The 16,104-nt window shown below is 51.2% G+C and overlaps 1 protein-coding gene across 1 annotated transcript; it reads right to left on the reverse strand.

The window, feature by feature from the left end:
* Positions 1-6,746: 6,746 nt before the first annotated feature.
* On the reverse strand, positions 6,747-7,877 carry LOC140222700 (uncharacterized). Its single transcript, XM_072293542.1, has 3 exons — positions 7,638-7,877; positions 7,145-7,433; positions 6,747-7,039 (listed from the first exon to the last, which is right to left on the reverse strand). Exons 1-3 carry the CDS (start codon positions 7,875-7,877, stop codon positions 6,747-6,749), a joined length of 822 nt encoding a protein of 273 aa, XP_072149643.1.
* Positions 7,878-16,104: the final 8,227 nt, after the last annotated feature.

Here is a 16,104-nt window from a genome sequence, read left to right on the forward strand (position 1 = left end):
GTGCATCCAAGCCCTCGTCAATCAAGGCCTCCTCGGCCCGTAGGCACTGCTGGAGTGGAAGCCCACCGCCAGCTAAGAATTCCCGTCTGAGGACACGGCGGAGATGGTGGTGTTCACGCCATTCTTCAACGTGGATTCGGGATCCCGGCAGGAGACTTCTTCCACGGCCTTCTCCACTACTATAAGATTGAACTGGTACATCTGAATCCAAACTCAATCTTGAATATTTTTGATTTCATCCATCTTTGTGAAGTGTACTTGGGCATCCCCCCACATTTTCATTTGTGGCGCTACTTGTACCAATTGAAACCCGTGATTAGTAAGGGGAAAAAAGACCAGGTTGTTGGGGGTTGTGGATTCTCACTACGGCTCAAGAAGGTGCAAGAGTATTTTGATCTGCAGTTGAGGGAGTCCAACAACTGGTAGCACATCAAGTGGTTCCTTATCGAGAATCAGCATCCCGAGCTGCTGCCGCACACAGGGTACGGGCCAGTGTCTATGCCCAAGTGGTCAAATCATCCCACCTTGGAGGAGTAGGTCCAAGTGGATGAATGGCTGGAAAAGATCGCCGACTTGAAGGCTCGGGGAATGATAACCGGAGCCATCAGTATCAACTTCTGTCAAAGGGCGACACAACCGATCAAGTGCCGAGTGCACCCGTCATATGAGTACTCAGGGCTAGATGATCCGACCCGAGAGGTCCGTGGGAAGGTGCCTAACTCAGAGGTCATTGACAGGGTGGTCGAGTTCTTCAAGGGTCATATCAGTAACAAGGACATCCCCAAAGATTTCTCGTTGAAGAGGCCGTTGCCCACCTCAGTAAGATTGTCATCACTTACTTCATGCACTATATATACTTGTGATGTTTCTGAATGAGGTGATGACTTGATCAGGATGATGCATTTGTGTACTTTTGCCCGGCGCCATTGCCTGGAGGGGCTGAAGCGAGACCTCCCAAGATTTTCCCAATTGACGTGCCCGTTGTGCCACCCACCAACCTGCAGTGGGACTCGGAGTCTTCTTTTGAGTCACACAAGGGTGTGACGAAGGAAGTTGGCCAAGCCTCAGACGCTGCACCAGTGGGGCATCGAACACGGCAGGCCGTGCAAAAGAAGCCCACCTCCAAATTGCAAAAGCCGAGCTTCACGAAGAGGAAGATGGTCGGCAAGATGGGGAAGGAGAAGGAGAAGGAGAATGCTGCCCCGAGCGCGGCCTCCACTCCCAAGTTGGTTAGTGAAGTGGAGTCCGACACACCGAGCCTGCCGACGAAGTAGAGGAGGTCGGAGCTCCAGGAGACCACCACGGCCGACGCGGCGCGCATCAAGGAGGTGCTTAAGGCGAAGATCCGTGGTGCGCCCAGCGAGGATACAATAGCGCTACTTCTGCCATTGCGCCCCAAGTACCGAGTAAAGAAGAAGAGCACTTTGTAAATGCCGCCTACTTATATTGTCCGTGTTGCAATCATAGTTGCCGACTAACTTGTATGAATTGCTTTGTGTTTTCAATGCAGGACCTCCGTTCTATTCGATGATGGTGGTGTGCAGCTGACCAGCTCCTTGGCCTAGACCAAGGCAACCAGCGGTCGCACCGAGGAGCAGCCACCACCCATAGAGGTTGGAGCTGGTGAAGATGGTCACACCGGAGAAGTTGTGTCGACTCCAGCACCGCAACAGTGTGAAGCTGGCTCCAGGGCTGCACACGTCACCATGGTCGATCCCGAGGTTGAGAAGAAGGCTGATGAGGAGGCCAGAGTCGAGCCTCAGCAAGGGGAGCTGCCCAGGGATGACCCACCGCTAAAGAGGTCCACCGAGGAGATTGACCTTGGTGTGATCCATGAAGAGTCTGACCCCGAGGACTTCTCCAACGAGGATATGGCGGAGGACGTGGCGCGTGATAACGAAGACCTTTACAAGCTGCGAAAAATGTCCCTGGACGCCGGTGAGCTACTGTTTGCAAGTGCATTTGCTGACTTGAGTTTAAATATAAGTTTCCTTGCAGAACTCTGAATGTTGAAGTATAAACAGAATCAGGCCGCCCGCGTGCGGAAGAGGGCAAAAGGGACTCAGCAGGCCAAGTATTATCGTCTAAAGTTAGAGCACTTTGAGGCCGAGCTCAAGGAGGCCAAAGAGGATGCCGCCGACCAGCTTTTGTAGTGAAACCTGGAGAAGGATGCGCTGGCTGCTCACATGAAAGGTATGCCATGCCGATCTATTTTAATCAATTTTGTCCTTGCAACCTTGATGCTAATGGGAGCTTGTATGAGTACGCAAATGCCATGATGAAGGAGCAAAGACTCCAGCGATACCTCAAGGAGTGTGAGGACTCCAATGCACACCTTCAGCAAGAGAATGACACAGTGGTCAAGCGTGAGTATGCGGTATCACAGAAGCTGGACTATGAAGCCAAAGCGTGCAAGGAAACCAAGCGTTGCTTAGAAGCTGCTATAAGTAATCTTCAGAATGTCCAACATGTAATTGCAAGGCTGGAGGTAGAGCTGGAGAAGCTGCGGAAGGCAGACGGCTATGTGATGGACATGGTCCAACCAAACGATGACCCAGCCGCGCCAACGCCACTGCTGGATCACCTCAAGGCCGCACCAGGTTAGCTCAAGGCACTGCTGAAGGATACTACAGTAGAATGCGTTAAGAACGCCTTCGCTTTAGTGGCATCACACTTCCCGAAGCTAGCCTTGGAGCGCGCTACGAAAGGAGTCACGGCCGACTTCAGTGTGGACTTGATTCCAGAGGTGGCTGACCAGTACCACGATGTTGTAGAGAGCATTGTGAACGCCTTGGACCTGTAGGAAAAAACTTTAAGATGTATCAAACTGTGCGATGAAACGTTTAATGTAATATTCTTAATCATATGCGGTGAAAGAAAACTCCATCCCTCCCTTGGTGTGTACGACAGGACAGCGTGTGGCTAAGGCCTACAGCCGCTAAGCACTTAGCCTTGCCTGACCAGTGTCCTGCTGAGACCAGATCTCAAGCTTGTAGGAGGGGTGAATTGTGGCGGAACCGCCCTAATTAACTTAGCTAAAGCATAATTAAGTCGCCTGACACGCGATCATATGCTTTAATCAAGTTAACTCGGCAGTCCGTCACTACACAGGACCGAGAAAGCAGAGCTCACATGAAGGTGAGTGGTTTCAGAGAATACAATAGATCATCCAAATTAAATGAGTACATTAATTTATTACAACACAGGTTCAAAATTCAACCAAAGTTTGCAGAGTTCTTAAGCAGCGGAAAATAACAAACGGAAGCTAGCGCCAAAGTCAGATGTCACGATGAGGCCGATCATGACATCAATGATCCCTGTCCTCGCCGTCCGAGGAGGGATCCCACTCGACCGTCCACCCAGGAGGAAGCTGGGGAGGCCAAGTGCCAAAAGCAGCAAACTCAGGGGCTTCAACATCACTTGAAAGATGTGCCACAAGCAAGGCTGAGAAACCCTGCTCAACAAGACTTAACCGACGGGTGGTTCTAATCCACCAATTTCTAGACATGCAAGGCTTTTTGTCTGAGGGGGTTTATTTTGCCAAAAACGGCTACGGTAGATCCTTACTTTCAATATATTAGCCACAAATTCTACGTTCATTTTCCAATCTAAGTTAGCAGCTATACTAAACAAGCATGGTTTTCCAAGCAATTAAACATGTAACAATATTTAGATCACCAACATCTTCCATTCTTACTCAGTGTAGCATAGCGATCAAGCAGTCCCAAACTATGAGAAGCAGATGAATCGATTCGAATTTCTTAACCATGCATGGTGAACCTAATCTCACGACATCCGCGCACCACAAAGGATTGCTTCACTTGTCAGCCGTCCTCATCAATTCCCAGGCGCGTGTCAGGTCCAAACCGCCTTTGGCATGTAATGCTCCACAGTCCCAGTCTCTACCGTACTGTGACTGCACTTGCACCCACATGATGCACCATGGGAACTACGTTCCAAGAACAACAGGGGTATAAGCCACTTGCCGGTTCAATCAGGTACTAGGCTTCCCCATCTCGTACTAGGTATGAGATTAGTACTTTCAAACACTTGATCACGAACACCATCACCTTTCGACCTTAGTCCAATTTCAAGTAGACAGACGGGGCAAACCACCGAGTACCAACACAAGCCTGGCCCCGTCCATCATCCTTATAGTTGCAACAAAAAGAAAATCATTCAACTCCTATAACTCGCGAGTGACAGGAAATCACTCGACTTTTACCGAGTCCTATTTAGCATTGCAACTACTCGACTTCTTATACTAGTGTTCAGATCAAGGGGCACTATATTCATGCATCTATGGTTTCAATCAATTCCTAGAAACGTAAATGCACAATCAAAACAACCAATATATTGCAAGTATTTAAACATAGGAGTTTATGCTCCGGGGTCTGCCTTCAAGCGGTGCGGTAGCGAACTGGTCCTCGGTGTGCACGAGCTCGACTCCTGCAGGCGGCGGCTCAGCTACGGCTTCATCTTCTGGCGCCGGGTGAAGCTTGTAGGTGCCATCGGCAAGGTCGAGCTCTACACGAAATGCAATGCAAGGGTAAGACACTTAGACGGTGATTTCAACAGCATTTGCAAGGATTTAACCCAAAAAATGTAGCAAAACTAATGGAAAAGGTGTGGAACCCACTTTATTGGATTCTACTCAGAACGAGGATTCCAACCAAAGTGATTTCACATTTTTCCGATTTTTCCCCGATTTAAGATGAAATTTCCAAGCTTTTGTCGATTTAAAACGAGTTAAAAGAGTTGGATCGGGAAAAACTTATGATCTGACTCTTAGACTTAAGGAATAACTATACCGGGATCCTCAGATCTAATACAGAGGAATCCTCGGAATTTTACACAGATACCCTCGGTCAAAAGAAAAAGACACAACCGAGCCCTCAGGTGAGGCGGACAACACTCGGGCGAGACGAACAGGGGGTCGGGCAAGGTAGACAGGGTCGGGCGAGGCAGACAGGGGTCGGCAGCTTACCTACGGTCCCACGGACGAGGTCTTGGGCTTGGGAAGAAACAAGGCGAAGCGGAACGGTGGAAGGCGGTAAGCTTCGGGCGGCGGCGAGGTCCGGCGGTGCTCCGGCGGCGGTGGTGCTTCTCGTGGACAACAAGCAAGCTCTAGAGCTGTGCGAGAGGATGGTGAAGCGGTTGGTGGTGTCGGCCAAGCGCGGGGTTGGGCGGAAAGGGGAGCTCCACCGAGAGCTCAGGCGGCGGCGAGTGCGGTGGAGAAGAAGAGCAGGTATTGCGGCAAAGGCGGTGATGGTGAAGGGGACTCCGGTAAGAAGCTTTGGTACCTTTTTATAGATGCGCGGAAGTGTTCGGAGGAAGGAAACAAGCTCGACCGGGCGAGAGGATAAGATCAAGGAAGAAGGAAGTGCTCTGTCGCGGTGGCGATTGGTCGGCGCCTCCATTGGCCGGAGAAGCGGAGCTCCGGGGACAGGATCCTCCGGGCATTGGGCAAGGGAGATAGTGTCAGGCAAGCGCGGTTTTGCCGGGTGGGAGGATTGGCGAGGTTGAGCGTGTGTCTGGTCATGTCAAGCGCCGGATTGGGGGCGGCGGCTCGGCTGGTGTCCGGCGGTGGCGTGGCGTGCAAGAGGAAGGAAGAAGTGGGCACTGGTTGGGTGAGCGGGCGAAGGCGTGGGACGACAGCAGTGTGGTGGCTTTTCCGGTGAGCGGGCAAAGCTCCGGTTGGCGGGTGTGGATGCGCGGCAGGGGGGAAGGATGTGCTCGACCGGCGATTGGCCAGCACGGCGCTCGCCCGGTCTTGTCTTGGGCACGGGTTGGGCGTCGAGGCTCCCGTCCTGTCGCTCCCCCGCCATGGATAGGGCACTGGCGAGCTGCCGGTGGATGTTGGCCATGCGGCGGGTGATGCGCGGGCGAATATGCCCGGGCACGCTGGCATCGAGGCAAGGTCGGGCAGCACACACTATCGACTTTGGGGGGGGGCACTCTTCACGATTCTCAAACTAAACATTCGAAAACCCCTTAAGCAAACTTGTAGAGCTGTGGTTGTAGCTCAACTTTATTAAAAGTCTGACTTGAGGTTAGATAGGAAAATATTGAGATGACCGATTGCAAAGTTGATGGAAAACTTGAATTCCAGGACTTAGGTTGTTTGTAGGGTTTTATAATACTCCTGTTTTGATTCTTGTTTTTGATCTTCTCCCTCTCCGAATTAGCCAAAATGCCTTTAACAAAAGTTATCTGAAATTAAAAGTTTTACAACTCTTATTTGGGCAAAAGATTTAAGTTTGTATATACAAACTCAAGTTTTAATTTTAACTCCAAAAAGAGCTTTTTAGTGTCAAAAAAGACATTTTACCTCTTTTGCTTAGCGACTAACAACTTGTTTAGGTTTAAGTACACCTAATTAAGGCAAAGTTGTTACATGAATGCAAGGTTGTCTAGGTTTCACGAGCTAGGATGCCGTCCACACGAGTTAATCGTATAGCCTCGAGAGGGGGAGGAGAGAAATGCAGGGCCCAGAAGCCAGTGGCTGGGGGAAGCCCCCGAGCTTGTGAGTGAGCAGGCTGTTGAATAGGTCGGACAGCCCCCGAGCATCAGGAACAGCTCGGGAAAGAGAGTAAGGCAGTAGGTACGCGGAAGAACCATCGAGGTCTTATTTATTCAAAGAAAGGGGAAACAACGTACATAACTTTATAGATCTAGGGGTAGAAGCACCGTAGATGCTCGATGTTCCATGGATTGGGGACGTCGGAGACATCTGCCCATTGGAGTCAGTAGGTTCCTAGCTTGATTACTTCTTTGACGATGAAGGGGTCCTCCCAGGTGGCGGCCAACTTGTGCATGTCCTTGGTGGACTGGACCCGGAGAAGCACCAAGTCACTAACATTGAAGGAGCGTTTCCTGACATTCCGATCGTAGTAGCGTCGTATCTGCTGCTCATGGCGTGCATGCTGAATGAGGGCTGCCACACGATTCTCTTCAAGGTTGTCCATGTCGACCTGCCGACTTTTTTCTAGCTCACCTTCCTCATAGTACTGGATGCGTGGGGCGCCAAAGGCCACGTCTAATGGCAGGACAACTTCTAAGCCGTATACCATGAAGAAAGGGGTGTAGCCGGTAGCCTAACTCTTCTCTGTTTGTAGGCCCCAAATGATATGGGGTAGCTCACGTAGCCACTTGGCGGCGTATTTGGATGTGTCATCGAAGATGCGCGATTTGAGGGACTGGAGAACCATCCTGTTTGCATGTTTGACCTGACCGTTGTAGCGTGGGTAGGCTAATGAGGAGTAGTACACCTCAATGAGGTTGTCTTGGTAGACATCCCAGAACTCGGAGCCTAGGAATTGTGCGTCAAGGTCGGTAATGATCCTATTAGGCACTCCAAAGCGGTGCATGATTTCCTCCACAAACTGAGTGGCTTCGGCCGACTCAATACTAGTGACAGCCTTGACCTCAATCTATTTGGTGAATTTATCAACTGCCATGAAGATATGTGTGTAGCCGCTCAGAGCGGTTTTGAAGGGTCCGACCATGTCCAGCCTCCAGCATGCGAAAGGCCAGGATGGTGGGATGGTGCGCAAGGCCTGAGCTGGAAGGTGATGTTGCTTGGAGAAGGACTGACACCCCGTGTACCTTTGGACGAGGTCCTTTGCATCGGCTACCATTGTTGGCCAGTAGAAACCTGAGTGGAAAGCTTTGCCGACCAAAGTCCCCGAGGCGGCGTGGTTGCCGCATGTTCCTGAGTGGATTTCATGCAGGCGTTCAATGCTCTCGCTACGTAGAATGCACTTCATCAAGATCCCTGTAGATGCAGCTTTCCTGTAGATCTCCTTGCCGACGATGACGTAGTTTGCACTGCGCTGAGCTAATTTTTCATGATATATCTTATCTTCTGGTGCCATCTAGTCAGTGATCAAGGCTATGAATGGGGCGTCGGTGAGTTTTGGGTCGATCGAGCCCTAAGCGCCAGCATCGTTGACCTAGTCCAGGTCTAGGATTTTGATGGAAGGTTTCCGAAGATCTTGTACAAATATGTCGGTCGGAACCTGCGCACGTTTGGAGCCGAGCTTGGATAGGACGTCGGCAGCGATGTTGTGGTCCCTGGGGAGATGATGGAACTTAAGACCGTCAAAGTGAGCCTCAAGTTTACGAATCTCTTCATAGTAAGCGTCCATGGACTCTTTGGTGTAGTCTCAGTTCTTGTTTACTTGCTCAATGACAACCATGGAGTCGCCATAAGTAAAGATGCGCTTGATTCCCAAACAAGTAGCGATGCGTAAGCCATGGATGAGGGCTTCGTACTCGGCGCCATTGTTGGTGGCCTTATAGTGGATCTGGAGCACATACTTGAACTGCTCGCCTTTGGGGGATATGAAAAGGCTCCCGTGCCAGCTCCTTCAAGGTTAAGGGCACCGTCAAAGTACATGGTCCAATGCTCTGGCCTCTCCAAGGAAGACGGCTTCTGGATCTCCATCCACTCGGCCACGAAGTCGGACAGGATCTATGACTTGATCACATGACGTGGGCAGAAATTGAGGTCAAACTCACCGAGCTCCACAGACCACTTGACAACTCGGTCATTGATGTCTCTGTTGTGGAGAATTTCGCCGATGGGGACACCACCCGAATCTTGTGCGCTTGAAAGTAGTGGCGCAGCTTTCTTGATGAGATCAGAACCGTGTAGAGCAATTTCTAAACCTGTGTGTAGTGGATCTTGGAGTCGCTAAGGACTTCACTTACGTAATACACCGGGCGTTGCACCAGGTGAGCATGGCCAGGCTCCTGATGCTCCATAACTAGCATGGTGCTGACAACATGCGCCATTGCAAAGATATAGAGGTACAATATTTCTTGGTCGGCCGGGGCCCTCATGACGGGAGGAGTGGTGAGGAAAACCTTGAGGTCTTCGAGTGTCGTGCTGGCCTCGTCGTCCCACTTGAACTTGTCCTCCTTTTTGAGGAGCTTAAAAAGGGCAGACCTTTTTCTCCAAGTTTGTTGATGAAGCGGATAACGGCCACCATCATGCCAATAAGCTTCATGACGTCCTTCTTGTTAGATGGTTTTACCATATTTCTGATCGCATCCACCTTGACTGGGTTGGCCTCGATGCCTCGCTAGCTGACCATGAAGCCCAAGAGCTTTCCAAACGGGACACCAAAGACACACTTGCCGGGGTTGAGTTTCCAGCAGTAATCCCGGAGGCTGTTGAAGGTCTTTGCGAGGTCGGCTATGAAGTTTTCCTCATCCTTTGTCTTGACAACCACATTGTCGATGTAGGCCTCAATGTTACTTTGCAGCTGTGTCGCGAGGCAACCCTGGATTGCCTTCTGGTAAGTGGCACACCGGCATTTTTCAGCCCAAAGGTCATGGTGTTGTAGCAGTAGATGGCGAAGGAAGTTATGAACGTCATCTTGTCTTGGTTGACAACATTAAGGGCAATCTGGTGATAGCCCGAGTAGCAGTCGAGGAAGCAGAGTAGGATGCTCCCTGCCGTAGAGTCGACGACTTGGTCAATGCATGGAAGAGGGACGGAGTCCTTAGGGCAACGCTTGTTTAGATCGGTGTAATCAATGCACATTTTCCATTCACCGGTTTTCCTTCTTACAAGGACCGGGTTCGCTATATAGTTGGGATGCTTACATTCACAAATGAATTCGGTGGCTAGGAGCTTATTTAATTCTAACCTAATGGCCTCCTTGCGATCTTGCGTGAAGCGACGGAGTTTTTGTTTGACCGGCCGTGCAATTTTGCTCCCGTACAATGCTCAGCCAGCTCCCTAGGGACACCGGGCATATCGGATCGCTTCCACGCAAATATGTCTGAGTTTTCCCGGAGGAAACTGGTGAGCGCGAGTTCCTATTTCTCCGAGAGGTCGGCCCCTATGAGGGTCGTCTTAGTCGGGTCTTCTAGGTCGAGGTAAATCTTTTTGACCCCGGGGTCGGGTTGCATCGTCGTGGGCATCAGCTTCATCTCAGGGATCGTTAACCAGTTCTTGCTCATCTTCTAGGTCTCCACTACCATGGCTATGTCCTTAGCTGATAACTCCGCAGACGGAGAGTACTCCATTTGGGGCCGGCATCTTGAGAACAAGGTAGGTGTGGTACTGGATTGCCATAAACCTCACCAACATGGGCCTACCAAGGATGGCATGGTAGGAAGCCTTGAAGTTCCGACCTCAAATGTGAGGTGCTCCGTGCGGTAGTTGGCCTATGTGCCAAAGGTGACCGGCAAAACAACTTGGCTAATCGGGTAGGACCCTTTGCCAGGGACGATGCCGTAGAAAGGCTCTTCACAGGGCTAAACCCACTCGAAGTCGAAGTCCATGCACTTCAAGGTCTCGGTGAAAATGATGTTGAGGCCGCTACCACCGTTAATCAGCACCTCGGGGAGTAGCGCCCGATCTATGGTCATGCAAACCACTAACGGGTGTGGACCCTGTGATCATACTTGGAGAAGGTTATAGATTGCTCTGACCAGCGCAGATACTGGACTAGCTGCACGCAAACAAAGTGCACCACTCGCTAGCGTAGCTTCTGCTGGCGGTTGCTGCAACAAGCATTGCGTCCACCCACGATGATGTTCAATTGGTGCTCCGATCGCTGGAAATCTCCATTCTAGTTGGCACTGGGCCGTTGGGCACTCCTCTTGATTCTAGTCGCCGCGGTCATCGCACCTGCTGTTGTCACGGTCATCGTTGTAGTGGCTGTCGCAGGGGCGATTGTCGCGGTCGTTGCGGTCATCGCGGTGTCGGTAGTCGCGCCTGTTGTCGTCCCGATGGTAGTCAGTGCGGCAGGGCTGCTTCTATTCCACTGAGGCACTGAGCTCTTTCTTCATGATTGTGCAATCCCGAAGAGTGTGACGTGCATCCTTGTGGAAGGGGCACGGAGCGCTAAGGGTTTTATTGAATTCTTCCTGGTTGAAGGTGGTCGGCCTAACAGGATCGGCCTCAGCAACAAGGACCTCTTAGGCCCTTTTTCGAAGTCAGGACTCTGGACGTACCTGGGATTCGTTATGGATCGGCTGGTCGTAGTCGTTGCCCGGATGGTGCTTGACGTTTTGGAACTGAACTTTCGCTACCTCTTCGATGTATGCTTGCTTGTTAACAATTTCCATCATGTGCCCAACTATCTTGGGGGCAGCCTCATACATCTTGCAGAACATTCTGTGGTTCATCAGGCCGGAACGGAAGTACATAATGATGTCACAATCTTCAACACCGGCCAGCCTATTGCGGTTCTTAAAAAAACAGTTGGCGTACTCCCGGATGGTTTCGCCTATCCTCTAGTAGACTTGGCTGAGTTTCTCCATGTTGCCGGGCTCTAACCCCAACTGTCAATGCTGTTTTGGGATAGATTCTCCAGCCACAGGTGCAGAGCGGGACCCATCACCACCAGGATGTAGGTGGCCATCTGGTCGTAGGTGCTGTTGGCGGCTTTCACCGTGGTATTGTATGTCTTGAGCCAGATGGTGGGGTTGGAGTGACTGTCATACTTTTCGTTGATGGCCGGCTTGAATATGGCCGGCCAGTCAATAGCCCTGAGACGGGGAGAGAAGGCGGCGAAGCCATCGATCGCCGTGTCGTTGTCGTCGTTGAGGTAGTACCGAACTGGTGGAGCCCTGGGGCGTCCGTCATAGTTGCGCATGGGCGGATTGTAAGCATCTTCAGGGGTGTACATGTAGTCGTAGTCGACGCGATGGCGCATCTCATCTTCCTGGCGACGGCGGTCCTCGCGCTCGGTGTTGAGATTGGGCATAGGAGCGCCATAGTCGCGATTATACTTGGTGCGGCGGTGGAGCTCGGCCTCTTCATGCTCATGGTGGCGGTTATTGAGATCGGGGCGGATGTCGCGGTGCTGACGGAGGTCACGCAACTCATCATGGAGATCACGTTGCTATCTTGGTCGGCCACGGTATTCATCGTCGCCTCTCCCACCACGGCGGTGGTTGTTGTTGTCATCGTGCTGGCGGCCGTTGTTGACATTGTTGTTGATAGCAGGGTTGGTGTTGTTGTTGCCGGGTGGGCTAGCATTCTGATCCACCACTTCTTCATGGATTGGCTCCATCTAACCTCCCGCACGGTCGCCTCGTCGGTGGTCGAATCTGCTATGCCCGGATCGGCTCCGAGAGTGTCGGGTAGCTGTGGACCGAGAATGTGCGGGTCGGTTGTTGATTTGCTCCTCGATCTGGGTGTTGGCGACATGGAGTCGCACTTGGATCCGTCGGATTTGGTCCAAATCTAGAAGATTTTCTAGGTCGGAGAAGGCAGCCCCCAGGTTGGCAAGGGAAGTAGCGAAGATGTTGTGGCCGGCCTGCTCGAGGTCGGCTAGTAGATTGCGGGCGCGTACAGGGCGTCTGCGTCTGTCCCGAGCATCGCCTTGGTCGGTATTGTCGCGGTCGTTGCGTGGCTGTTGGCGCTGGTCGCCTGCTACATCTGCATTAGCACCAAGTTGCTGCTGGGCGTTGACTTGCTTCTATTGGCACCATGCTGCATGGTTCTGATTCTTAGTGTTACGGCCTTCTTCTTGAGATTTCGTTTCGCCATCATGGGGTGGCTCATCAGCGGAGACCACAAAAGCTTCGCGATCGGGTATGAAAGTGTTACTCTCATCGTCGCTTCCATATGGATTTGGCGTCAGGACGATGCAAGGTACCTGGAATTCACCATAGTCCGGAAACTGGACGGGTTCGAGCGGGTCACCAGATTGGATCTGGAAAACCTAGTAAAGCTTGGTGGAGTACTCGACGGTCGAATTCTGCAAACCGAAGGGGACACGAAACGGACCCTGCGCCGACCTTGTTGAGTGTAGCACCACCTCAGATAGTTCTATACACTCAGCAATGGTGCTGCTGATGCAATCTAGCCCCGCAATCAGGTCGGATGGTATGGGTGGGCGGGCGATGACGAGTAGATTTGGAACCCTCTCGGAGAGAGAGTCCACTGACTTGCTGGGCAAGCGGCGTGATGATCCTTGTGTGGAGAACTTTTCCCGTCGGGGTAGATTCGACGGAAGCCGAGCTGATGACGGACGCCAAGTCGACGAGAGAAGCGATCGGATCGAAATCCGCCAGCATGGTCCCGAAGCGAATCTGGATCGGGTTGGCGAGGAAGTCCTTTGTGCTCTTGGGAAAAACAACACCGGGGCGGGATGCCATTGAGGTCGCTTAGAGGATCTCGCAACCACCCCTACCTTGCGCGCCAACTGTCGAATTTAGTAGCCCGGCAGTCAAAGAGGAGGTTACCCAAGTGGTTGATTTGTAGGTGAGGACGATTGCGAAACCAAGAACTCGAAGGTGATCACGAGAACACAAAGGGGACACGAGGGTTTTAGACAAGTTCGGACCTCCGGAGAGTAATACCCTACGTCTTGTATGCGTGGATTGTATTGCTCAATGTTTGAGTCGATGGGATGTTGGGATACTCTTGAGGAGTGCCCTTGGCCGCCTTATATAGGCTAACGATCAAGAGTTACAAGTTGGTTTGAATCTAATCTACTCGGTAGTTACATGGAAGGTAATCTGAGCCGAATTACAATACACGTTCCACGATATCTGGGTAGATTTAAACTGTCCGGTTGCCTTGGCGTGTACTCTAAGTATCTTCATATCCTCAACCTGCACGCCCTGGTCGGGCGGACCCACTTATCAGATCCGGCCAGTATCCTGATCGGTAGGGACCCATGGGTACCCGTATCCCTCGTGTGGTGACCCTTAAGGCACTAACAATTGGCACCCCCTAGATCTATCATGATGTCATCTCGTAAAATCAGATGAGGTGCATTTTGTAAAAATGCAAGATGCAAGAAAGTGATGAATCACCCATCGTCTTTTTTAAACCAAACACCGCACAGGTTGCTCGTCCTCTACTCCCTGCTGTCGTTCCCTTACTTCGCTTTGCTTTCATCACGTCGCTCACGCCAACGCACGGAAGTAATGTAATGCTACGGAATTTCACGCGACCCGCCAGCATTACCCATCGAGCAAAAGACAAGATTGTAGCCCGGCTTGCAAGAGTACGTGCTAGTGGTTGCGTGAAATTTAAGGCAGCCAATGGCCATTCGACGATGCGGCAGCTAGGGGCGCCTCGTGATGTGTTGTACTGTTGTCCCTCAATTCATCCATGGTATTGAAGTTAGAGACCAATTGCTGGCACTTCCATTGGGACCTTTTTCTTTATTCCTCAACAGTAAGATCCAGTTTGGATCCACAAATTAAACTTTAGAGCAACTCCAAGAGTATTAAAAAATTCTTCCCCAAAACTATATATTAGAGGTTTTCAAAAAAAAATTTCCCCAAAAACATATCAGTCCACAGCATATCGCTAATAAATAGCCTCTAATATTTCAAACACAGGCCACGTCATCGTATTGGACCCATCGGAAGGGACGCGCGGGCGTGCGGGAATCAGGATTGGGGGAAGAACGCCAAAGCTAAAATATACACGATGGCAGGCTATTTTTTAGCGACGCTAAAAAATTGGGGAAGGTTTAGGTGGATTGTTGGAGTTCATTTTTTCTCTCTTTTTTTCTGAAAAAAGTATTGGGGGTAAGATTAGCAGCCTCTTGAAGTTGCTCTTAGCTGACTAAATTTAGTTGATATGGATTCAAACAGCTTAGCTAAATGAGCACTCTAAGCTCCTCCTAACTAATTGGAGCTAAAGGATTCTTTAGCTGTTTCAATTAGCTAAAGGATTCTTTAGCTGTTTGAACTCAGCTAAACCCAACTAAACCATCGAAAGATCAAAATACCCGCTCATTCATTCACAGTAAATTCCCCACCCGCGAGCCTGTTCCCATCCGATCCTGATCCTCTTCCCACACTACCCCACCGTCGCCACCGTAACGCCGCACCTTAGCCTCGCAGCCGCATGCCACCGGCTTGCTGAGACCTCGCTCCTAGCCCCCTTTGTGCGGCCTCCTCGCCGACGTGAGCCCCGTCACATGGGATCCAGCAGCCGCTCCCAATAACGCTGCTCCTTCGCCCGCGCGGCTCCGAGCTCGCCACTCCGGCCGTGCGGCTTCGAACCGTTGCTCGCCGACATGCTTTCGGTTCCTCGCTCCAGCTTCGAGCCGCTACTCGCAACACGCTGGAAGGGGCGGAGTTGGAGGGAGGCGACAACTAGACGGCACGGCGTCACACCATTTGGACATCGTCACGAGCCGCGCGGAGCCCGACCTCCACCAACGTCGAGGCTTCCGCGTGCGGCTCTTGTTCCTGGTGGTGTGGAGGCGACAGAGATCGGAGAGGAAGGAAATGATCAGCAGTACAATTGAGCATTCAATGAAGGGTAGGATAGTCCAACCAGTACAATGAGGTGGTGGATCCAACGGTGACATTCGGTAGGTTCCGTTAACCTTTTGGACTTCAATTTTTTGCCCCCTCGCAAATCGCGATGCAAGCTGGAGCACGGATGACGGACCACGCACGGCGCGCGACAACTAGTCAACCAATCAAACGCGCGGCCTGACGCACAGGGCACGTGTAGAGTAGTAGGCGGCCAGGTGCAGGGGCAGGCACCGGGCCAGGCCACGACCGCGAGAGACGAGCAGGGGAAGGACCGAAGGAAGGACGCCCGGTCCCCGGCCGGCCGTACCACGGGCGCGCGGCGGGCATAAATGGTGCCCGGCGTAGGCCACGCCTTTCCCGAAAAGCGACGCGAGCTGAGCCGGATCAGCCGAGCACTTTATTTTATAAGTACCGATCGTATGGCTACTCCAGCGCGGCACGTACTACCCCTACTACATGTGTACTACCCCTAATACATGTGCACCTGGCAGCGGCGTCCGGCGACGTTAAATTGCGCTCATCTGATAATCGACTGTCCAGAGAATCTGCTGGATGTATAACCCACGAGTTTGACAACTCTAATTATTTGTAGATGATTATCTATTATAATTGTAAAATGATCTATTTACTCCTGTGACTGATAATAGCTCATTTGATTCATGAGCACGAGTAGAAGATGGTCTTATCAATATTTTTAAAGTTTGTACTCCCTCGTTCCAAATTGTAAGTCATTCCAAGAATCTTGGAGAGTCAAAGTATCTCAAATTTGACCAAATTTATATGATAATATAATAATATTTATGATGTCAACTAAGTATCATTAGATTCTTTATCAATTATATTTTC

Source organism: Setaria viridis, chromosome 5 (assembly GCF_005286985.2).
Source record: "Setaria viridis chromosome 5, Setaria_viridis_v4.0, whole genome shotgun sequence".
NCBI lineage: Eukaryota > Viridiplantae > Streptophyta > Magnoliopsida > Poales > Poaceae > Setaria > Setaria viridis.

Coding starts and splice junctions, on each gene's coding strand:
- LOC140222700 (XM_072293542.1), bottom strand. CDS start 7,877: ATGGCACCAGAAGATAAGATATATCATGAAAAATTAGCTCAGCGCAGT. Junction 7,434..7,637: donor GTTTCTACTGGCCAACAATG/GTAGCCGATGCA, acceptor TTCACCAAATAG/ATTGAGGTCAAGGCTGTCAC. Junction 7,040..7,144: donor ATACGCCGCCAAGTGGCTAC/GTGAGCTACCCC, acceptor TCCTGCCATTAG/ACGTGGCCTTTGGCGCCCCA.